This window comes from Diceros bicornis, chromosome 18 (genome assembly GCF_020826845.1).
Source record: "Diceros bicornis minor isolate mBicDic1 chromosome 18, mDicBic1.mat.cur, whole genome shotgun sequence".
NCBI lineage: Eukaryota > Metazoa > Chordata > Mammalia > Perissodactyla > Rhinocerotidae > Diceros > Diceros bicornis.
In genome coordinates, this window is record NC_080757.1 from 14547945 (window position 1) to 14558026 (window position 10082).

The 10082-nt window shown below is 41.9% G+C and overlaps 1 protein-coding gene across 1 annotated transcript; it reads left to right on the top strand.

Annotated features, from left to right (window-relative positions):
- The first annotated feature begins 1585 nt into the window (after nucleotides 1-1585).
- Nucleotides 1586-2585, top strand: LOC131416636 (olfactory receptor 3A1-like). The gene has a single exon (XM_058559294.1). It carries the CDS (start codon nucleotides 1638-1640, stop codon nucleotides 2583-2585), a length of 948 nt encoding a protein of 315 aa, XP_058415277.1. The 5' UTR covers nucleotides 1586-1637.
- Nucleotides 2586-10082: the final 7497 nt, after the last annotated feature.

Sequence of the window (10082 nt, forward strand, 5' to 3'; positions counted from 1 at the left end):
AAATATTAATTAGAAAATTCCAGAAATAAGCAATTTATGAGTTTTAAATTGTGCACTGTTCTGAGTAGCGTGATGAAATCTCATGCCTTCCCTTTCCATCCCACCCAGGATGTGAATCATCCCTTTGTCTAGCGTATTCACACTGTATACACTACCTGTTAGTCACTTAGTAGCGTCTTGGTTATCAGACTGACTGTCTCGGTATTGCAGTGTTTGTGTTCAAGCAACCCTTATTTTACTTAATAATGGCCCCAAAGCTCAAGAGTAGTGATGCTTGAAATTCGGATATGCCAAAGAGAAGCCAGAAAGTGCTTCCTTTAAGTGAAAAGGCGAAAGTTCTTGACTTAATAAGGAAAGAAAAAACCTCTTACATTGAAGTTGCTAACATCTATGGTAAGTTTTACTACAGTATATTGTTTTAATTGTCCTATTTTATTGTTATTTATTATTAGTTATTGTTGTTAATCTCTTATTGTGCTTAATTTATAAATTAAACTTTATCATAGGTATGTATAGGTATATAGTCTATATAGGGTTCAGTACTATCTATGGTTTCAGGCATCCAATAGAGGTCTTGGAATGTAATCCCTGTGAGGGGGGGTGGGGGATATTGTACTGTCTTAACTGTTCCCAATGCCGCATCTAGATAAAGGTAGCAGAGATTCCTACAGCAGTACTTATGTGCCTTTTACTCAAACTTACACCTCACTCAAATCATATTAATCTTTCACTGTCTTGTATAAATTCCAGCTTATCCAGAAAACCTTTCCCAACTCCTATAGCCCAATCTGATGCCTCCTTTCACTGAAAACTTGTTGATCTTATGGTCTTAGTTGCCAAGTTCATTCATTTCTTTATTTCAGAAATATTGAACACCTACTGTATGCACAGTGTGATAATAGGTGTTGAGAATACAAATCTGAGTCAGGCATAAAAATGTCCTGAAGCCACTTGTAGTGGGTAGAAGAGTAGTGGAATGCTCTATGGAGAAACGACCACGCAAGAGGTTAACACAGATAAGTGCTGTGAAGTGTACAGCTAAAGTGCTGCAGGAGTTTAGTGGAGGGGAGTTCGAGATACGGAAAGATCCACAAAACTTTCATGGAAGAGAAACATTTTAGTTGAGTCTTAAAGGATTTGAGCACTTAGAGTTAGTGAGAGGACATTCCAGAGAAAATAATCAATTTGAGCAAAGATAGGAAGATATGAAACCAAAGAGTGTGAAACTTTATAATTCAAGTTAAAGTGGATTTGAGAGGACAATTGAGAGGTAGTTCAATTATTTTTTAATTATTTAATATGTGTGGGGAGCTGTTTTGATCCTATCTCTAGGTCAATTCCCTTAGTATTTATCTAATGAGTCTAGGGCTATAATTAGATTTAGAGGGTGACACAACAGGAGTCATGGATTTCAGAGTTTTTAGGACACCTTAGGAGACACCACATCAAATTTCTCACCCACGTGGAATCTCTAAAACTGACAGCCACCACAATATGGGGGCCTAATTTGGTGTCCATGAGGACACTTGGGAATGTACCCTGGAGCTTGGGTCAAAGTAAGTCAATATATTTTTATTGAATAACTAAGTTGGGAGGACTGATCCCTTCCACTATGGGATGTCGTCTTACAGGGACCCATGGAGCCAGAATCTGGGGCCAATGGAACAGCTGTTACTGAGTTCATCCTCCTGGGCTTGGTGGAGACACCAGGGCTTCAGCCAGTTGTCTTTGTACTCTTCCTCTTTGCCTACCTGGTCACAGTTGGAGGCAACATCAGCATCCTGGCAGCCATCTTGGTGGAGTCTAGACTCCACACCCCCATGTACTTCTTCCTGGGGAACCTATCAGTGCTGGACGTTGGGTGCATCACTGTCACTGTTCCCTCAATGTTAGGTCGTCTCCTGTCCCTGAAGCGTACAGTTCCATATGAGGCCTGCCTCACACAGCTCTTCTTCTTCCATCAGTTGGCTGGTGTGGACTGTTTCCTGTTGACAGCCATGGCCTATGACCGATTCCTGGCCATCTGCCAGCCCCTCACCTATAGCACCCACATGAGCCAGATGGTCCAGAGGATATTGGTGGCCGTATCCTGGGCTTGTGCCTTCACCAATGCACTGACCCACACTGTAGCCATATCCACACTCAACTTCTGTGGTCCCAACATGATCAATCACTTCTACTGTGACCTCCCACAGCTCTTCCAGCTCTCCTGCTCCAGCACCCAACTCAATGAGCTGCTGCTCTTTGGTCTGGGTATCCTCATGGCAGGTGCACCTGTGATTCTCATTGTCACCTCCTACATCCATGTGGCAGTTGCAGTCCTGCGAATACGTTCTGCAGAGGGCAGGAAGAAAGCCTTCTCCACATGCGGCTCCCACCTCACTGTGGTGGGCATCTTCTATGGGACAGGTGTCTTCAGCTACATGAGGCTGGGCTCAGTGGAGGCTTCAGACAAGGACAAGGGGATTGGCATCCTCAACACTGTCATCAGCCCTATGCTGAACCCACTCATCTACAGCCTCCGGAACCCTGATGTGCAGGGCGCCCTGAGGCGAGTGCTCGCAGGGAAGCGAGCCCTTGCATGAGGAGTGTCTCAGGTGTGCAGAACCACGGCAAATGATTTCTGTTTCCCCTAGATCCTTGAGCAAAATGACTTCTGTTAGGAAGTGATACTTCTTGTTCCCCTAGGAGACTCTACCTGATAATAGGTGCACAGGTTCTGTAGACCAGAACTCTTGGCTAGTTGACATTTGGTCCTGGCGACCCTTCCCACTCCAGATGGAGGTGGAACCCAGGAAGCTCTGTATCCTGAGAGGGTCATGGTCCTACAGGAAGGACAGTCTGTTTGTTTTCTGCTGGAGTCCCTAAAAATACACCAGCAAAGACTTTTTCCAAACTGAAATATGAAAAGTCACAGCCTGGTGCCAAGTATTAGCACATCCTGCTGTCAGGCTTCCCCTGAAACAGCTCTCCAACCTGCTTTTACACAGGATCCCACACAGGGACCCACACCTAGTACAGTATAGTTTGAGACACTGAATTCTAGTACCCTGTCCACATCGCAAGATTCCAGGGTATTTACCAGCGGAGAATTTATATTTCCTTTGGGATTTCTCTATCCCTAGGGACATGTTATGTCTTGTTTTTTGTTTACACATTACATGGTAGATTTTTTTACCTGTCAAATATCTAAAAACTTACCTTATTTATTTTAATATTAAATAAAATAATTTTTAATTTAATGACTCCCTAGCGTTTATATACACTCATTATTCATAATTTACTTAGCCATATTCCTTTTGATGGAGTTTAGAACGTTTCTAGATTCACTGTAATTACCATCAATATTGTAAAGAATATTCTTTAGACATATGTTTGTATTATTCTGAAAGCATTTCCATAAGATAAGTTCTAATAAGTAAGAATTTTGAGTTGAAGATTTTTAATACATATTTTCCTCTTATCTTGCAAAAAATTTGCCCTATCATTCCAATGGTGAGTGAAACTGCTTGTTCTCTACATTTTTGTCAACAGTGGCTATTATAAATAAATTCTTCTAATTTTTGACACTATAATGGTTGAAAATTATTGATTATTATTTTACTTTGCATTTCTTTGATGTTCCCATAAGGTTGAATATATTTTCAAATGTTTATTATCCATGATGTGAACTGAATTGTATCCCACCAAAATTCACATGTTGAAGCCCTAACCCCTAATGTAACTGTTTCTGGAGACAGGGCCTTTAGGAAGTAATTAAGGTTAAATGAAATTAATTAGAAAGTACTAATGAGGTATTATAGAAAGTAATTAAGGTGAAGTTAGCCCTAATTCAACAGGACTGTGGCCTCATAAGAGAGAAAGAGACAGAGAGAGAACTCTTTCTCTCTCCCTGCTATGTGAGGACACAGTGGGAAGGTGGCTCTCTGCAAGCTAGAACAAGCTCTCACCAGACCCTGACCATGCTGATGCCCTGATCTCGGCCTTCTAGCCTCCAGAACTGTAACGAAATAAATTTATGTTGTTCAAACCACCCAGTCTGTGGTATTTTGTTATGGAGGCCTGAGCTGACTAACACAATCCATTAGTATGTCCTCATTGGGAATTAATTTTTCCCCAAGTTTATTGAGGAATGATTGACAAATATAATCGTATATGTTTAGGCGTACAACATGATGACTTGATATACATTGTGGAATGATTATCAAGATAAAGATAATTAACACATCCATCACCTTACATAGTTAACTCTTTGTTTGTGTGTGTAGTGAGAACACTTAAGATCTACTCTCAGCAAATTTCAGGTATACAGGACTGTATTATTAACTTTAGTCATCAGGCTATACATTAGATCCTCAGAACTTATTCATGTTGTAACTGAAAGTTTGTACCCTTGACCTACATCTCCCTATTTCCCCCTCCCCACCCCGTCCCTGGCAACCACCACTCAACTTTCTGTTTCTATGAAATTGGTGTTTATTTTGTTCTTTTGTCTTTTTTTTTAGATTCCACATACATGCGTTACCATACAGAATTTGTCTTTCTCTGTCTGGCTTATTTTACTTAGCACAATGCCATCAAATTCCACCCATGCTGTCACAAGTGGTAGGAGTTCCTTCTTTTTTATGGATGGATAATATTCCTTTGTGTGTTTATTTATATATATATATGCTACATTTTCTTTATCCAATAGTTCATTGAAGGACACTTAGGTTGTTTCGATATTTGGCGATTGTAAATAATGCTGCAGTGAACATGAGAGTACAGATATCTCTTCAAGATAGTGATTTCATTTCCTTCAGATATATGCCCAGAATGGAACTGCTGTCTCATATGGTAGTTCTAGTTTTGATTTTTTGAGGAACCTCCATACAGTTCTCCATAGTGGCTGCGTCAATTTACATTCCCACCAACAGTGAACAAAGGTTTCCTTTTCTCCATGTCTTCATCAACACTTGTTATTTCTTGTCTTTTTCATAATAGCCATCCTAACAGGTGGAGGTGATATCTCATTGTGGTTTTGATTTGCATTTCCCTGATGATTAGTGATGTTGAGCACCTTTCATGTACCTGTTGGCCATTTGGGTGTCTTCTTTGAAAAAGTTATGTTCAGGTCCTTTGTCCATTTTTTAAAGTGGATCATTTGCTTTTTGGATTGTGTTCTGTGAGTTCTTTATATATTTTAGAATTTAACCCCTTATCAGATATATGCTTTGCAAATATTTTCTCCCATTCCATAGGTTGCTTTTTTCAATTTATTGATTGCTTCCTTTGCTGTGCAGACACTTTTTAGTTTGATGTAGCTCCCTAGTAGCTCTGAGGTCAACATTGGCAAAAACTTCAGGGGTCTTAGGAGTAAAAACTGTGGAGGTCCTGCAGGTGGCAGTGGCAGCTAGAGCTACTGAGGTCCTTGGTGTGAAGGCTGCAGGCATTCTCTTGTTCTCCTATTTTGCCTGTGGGGGGCAGTTCTAGCCGAGGGGATCCCTCTTGATATCAGGTCTTGTGTGTTGCACTCAGATGGCAGTAGAGCTGGGGTCCTGGGATCAGGTACACTTGCTGTGGTGGTGGCACTGGTATCTGATGTGTGGGTGTGTACAGGTCTCCTGTGGACTTGGGGTCTGGTTTTCTGGGGCTCACTGCAGTGACTCAGGCTCTGAGGAGAAGGGAAAATATAGCAGTGTCTTGGTTCCAGGGATGACACGGTGAAGCAGTGGTTTGGGCCTGGAGTGGCAGGGTGCAGCAGCAGCACACCCTGGAGATGACAGGTCTAAGTCCTGACTCTGGCCCCAGGGGGCAGGGAACAGAGTAGCAGCAGTTTAGTCCTGGTGATGGTGGATCAAAACCCTGACTCAGGACCCAAGCAGCAGGGTAGAGAGCTTCAGCAGCATGGCCTGGTTATGGAGGGTCTATGCCAAGACTCAGGACCCGGGACCTGGGACACAGGGCACTGGCAGCACTCTCTGGTGATGGCAGGTCAAAGCTTCTACTTAGGACCTAGGATGCAGTCACAGAGCAGCATAGGTTGGCTTGGTGATGGTGGGTCAAAGTTGTGACTTTGGCCCAGGGGGTGGGGTGCAGAGCAGTGATACCTCCCTTCCTGTAGATGAGAAGTTGCTGTTGTGTTTTCAGACAGTGGGACAGTAGTGACTGGGGTCTCTGGAGGCAGGTCTCACTGCAGTGACAGCTCCAGCCCCGGGGAGGAAACGCAACTGCAGGGAATTGGACAGCTCCATCAGCTGGGTTCAGCATTGATGAAGACTGTGGGGGTCCTTGGTAGCAAAGTCTGCAAACATCTGCAGCAGTGATGGGGCTTGCTGGGGTTCTCCTGCTCTCCTTTTCTCGTGGGGTGAAATCCCATGAAGGAGATCCGTTTTGGCACCGAGCTGCTCTGGACGAAGGATGGGGTAACACAGGTAAAATGCTCTTCACACTCTTCAATGTGGCCATCCTCGGTTTTTGAACTCCACAGGATTTTCTGCTGCTTCTTTGTTGTAGTCCAGGGCTTTCCCAGAGCTATTTTTGTCTTTGTGTAGTTGTTTATTTATTGTTTTTTGGGGGGAGATGATCTTTGGGACCTCCTATCTTGCCATCTTGCTGATGTCACGGCTTCCGGAGAATTGTTTTTTAATGTCCTTTACCTCTTTTTCTACTGGACTGTTAATTTTTTTATTGATTTGTAGAAACTTTTTATGTATTGTGGCTATTATCCTTTGGCCATATAGTTTGCAAATAATTCCACAGTTTCCCGATTTTCCATTTTCTTTCATCTTTGTTTTTCATGTCTTCCAACAATTAGAAGTTCAAATTTTTTTATCTTTTCAAATATATTCTTTTGTATTTTTTGTATTTTTCAAATACATTCATGAATAAACTCATGGGCAATACTCTTTAAGCATTATTATTTCTCCATGATCTCTGAACAACTTCTAGAGCTCCAGTTAGATATAGCCTTCATCTGTCTTTACTAATTTATCCTCAATGTTTGCTACCATCTTCATTTTCCATCTTTTTAAATATCTCTGTGCTACATTCTGGATAAGTTCTTTTTAGACTATATTCTTGTTCAGTAATTTTCTCTTCTGTTCTCTCTAGTCTGCTGCCAAAACTGTTCACTGACTTTTTAAAGCTGTTATACTCTTTATTTATAGAAGTTCAATTAATTTTTTTAGAATCTTATTCCAAGTCATTTTTCACAGTTTTTGTTCTAGAGATATTTGCAAGTATATTTTTAATACTTTAAACAGAGTAAGCTATTTACAATTGTATGTTTCAATATATAAAGTCTTTGTGGGGCTGTTTTGTTGTCTGTCCTTTCTTAATCATGATGCTTTGTTTCTTTGTGTACCTGCTGTTATGGGTTGAACTGTGTCTTCCAAAAACGATATGTTGATGTCTTAACACCTAGTACTTCAGAATGTGAACTTATTTGGAAATAGAGTCATTGTAGATGTAATTAGTTATGTTAAGATGAGGTCATACTGCAGTAGAGTAGGCTGCTGATCCAATATGACCAGTGTCCTTGTAAGAAGACAGCCATGTGAAGACACAGAGACACAGGGAGAATGCCATGTGATGATGAAGGCAGAGATTGGAATTATGGAGTTGTAAGCCAAGGGGTGCCAAAGATTGCTGGTAAACCAGCAGATGCCAGGAAGGGGGTAGGAAGGATTCCCCTACAGGTTTCTAAGGGCACATGGCACTTCCAACACCTTGATTTCAGACTTTTAGCCTCCAGAACGGTGAGACAATAAATTTCTGTTGTTTTAAGCCACTCAGTGTGTAGTACATTGCTATGGCAGCCCTAGGAAACTAATATATCTGGTTTTCTTTGACTGTGTGCCAGTCAGACTTGGTACTAGTGAAAAGTCATCTATATGAGTAATTTAACACCTAGGATGAAGGTATCTTCTTCCAAAGATCCTTTATTTCTTTCAAAGATGATTTGTTTCTGCTTCTGGTGGCACATGGTGGCTGTCTTAGTCTGTTTGGACTGCTAAAATATAGATTGGGTGGCTTATAAACAACAGAAACTTATTTCTCACAGTTCTGGAGGCTGGGAAGTGCAACTCAAGGCGCCAGAAGATTCTGTGTATGGTGAGGGTCCATTTCCTGTTCATTTTATAGATAGCCATCTTCTCATTGTGTCCTCATATGGCAGAAAGGGTGAGGAAGCTCTCTTGTGTCTCTTTTATAAGGGCACTAACAGCATTCATGAAGGCTCCATCCTCATGACCTAATCGCCTACCAAATGTCCCACCTCTTAATACCATCTCTTTGGGGGTTAGGATTTCAACATATGAATTTGGGGGTGGGGCACAAACATTCAGTCCATAACAGTGGCACTACATGTCCAACACAACTTGAAACTGGGTTCAAGGCGTAAAGATCTCTGACAACCAAGATAATGTGAATCTAGGCTGAAAATCTATATGAAGGTTGATTTGTACTGATCTCTCTATTCTTGCGTTGGTATAATACTGGAGTAGTCATTTTCCTCTTTTACCCAAGAATTATTTAGGAAACTATATTTAATTTCCTTGTGGATCTTATTGATGCTTAAGCTTCTGCTACCATTTATAAATTTTTATATATAATACCTTTATTGTTTTAGGTTTAGAAAAATGTTACTGAATGATGAAAAGCTTTGACATTCAGATATTACATCCTTAAGCCAACGATGCAAGCCTGATAGTGGAGAGTTAGCTCCCCATAAGACCACCAAGTCAAGGGGATAATTCTTTGCTGTGAGAGTAAGTAGCAGATGAAATGGGAGAGCAAGAGAGTTACACTGGAAGTAGCAGCTGGAAGTCAATCTCAGTGCTATGGACCGGGGTATTGGGGTGGAGCAGAGGCTACTATTATGAGAGTTGGATGCCTTAGGCTCCTCCCTGGAGCATAGTCCATGGTGCATTTGAGCAATATTTCTCACAAACAACAGCATCTAAAAATATATTGTTTGGGGGAGACGGGTTAATTAGAAGGAGGTGGAAGAGTAAATAATGTAATGTAATTGTTGAGATCATGTACCTTGGAATCAGACAAATGCAAGTTTGAACCCCAACTTATCAAAGTCCTAAGTATGTGGCCTTATGCAAGTTAGTGAGTCACTTTGAACCTCAATTTATTTATCTGTAAAATGGGAATAATAAAGGTATCTACTTCATATAATTGTTCTAAGGGTTGATTGGGATTTAGTGTATATAAAGCTCGTAGACGAGTGTCATGTACATAACAAGCACACCATAAGTGTTATCAATTATTATTATGTTAATAACAACGTTGGTGGTCTCCTACTAGGAACTTGACGTGTGTTACTTCATTTAATCTTCCCAGCAACCCTAGGTGGGAGTATTACTCTCGTTCCGCTGATGGGGAAGCTGGGGTTCCGTAGCTGCTAGTAACTGGAAGGGCGGGTCTACCCGTCTGTAAAGTCCAGCAGGCTTCCCAAAGACAGGATGCCGCCACATGGGCCGGGTGAGCAGTTAACTGAGGAGGACGTGCGAGCCCAAGGGCTGCGCTGTACAACCTCTCCAACTTCCTCTCCCTCATCACCTCTGCCACTAGACTCTCAGCTCCTAAGGACCTGGCCCAGAAAATTATGGTGGGGACAACTTCCCAGGGGGCCCCTGGTCCCTCCTAGCGCAGCACACGGCTTCTGCTGCCTCTCTCAGGAGCGTTATGAGTCTCCCAGGACACAGTCTCTGTGGCCCTCGCTAACAAGGCCCTGGGTGGGAATGCACTTTGTTCCTGAGGATTCACTAAGAATTTGAAGTTGGAAAGGGCTTCTCCAGCTTTTGCCTCCTTTCTTGGGTTTCCTCCTCATCCCCAGGTTTAGGAGTCAGCTTGTCTCTACCCCATATCCTGTTTGGACCAGACATCTGGGAGAGCAAAACCCTCAGTCTGGGGACCCAGATTCAGTCCTGGCTCCGCCTTTAGTTTGCTGGGTGGTTTTCAGAAGGCAAACAGCTTCACTATGTCCCCCTCTGTTATATGAAGTTGTTATAATCACTGCCCTAATTAGCCCCATAGATTAATATGGGGATGGAGATAAAGATGTTTGGAAAAATTCTAAATCACCACGG

What these genes read in the sequence shown, in the direction of transcription:
- LOC131416636 (XM_058559294.1), top strand. Translation starts at nt 1,638, where the DNA reads ATGGAGCCAGAATCTGGGGCCAATGGAACAGCTGTTACTGAGTTCATC.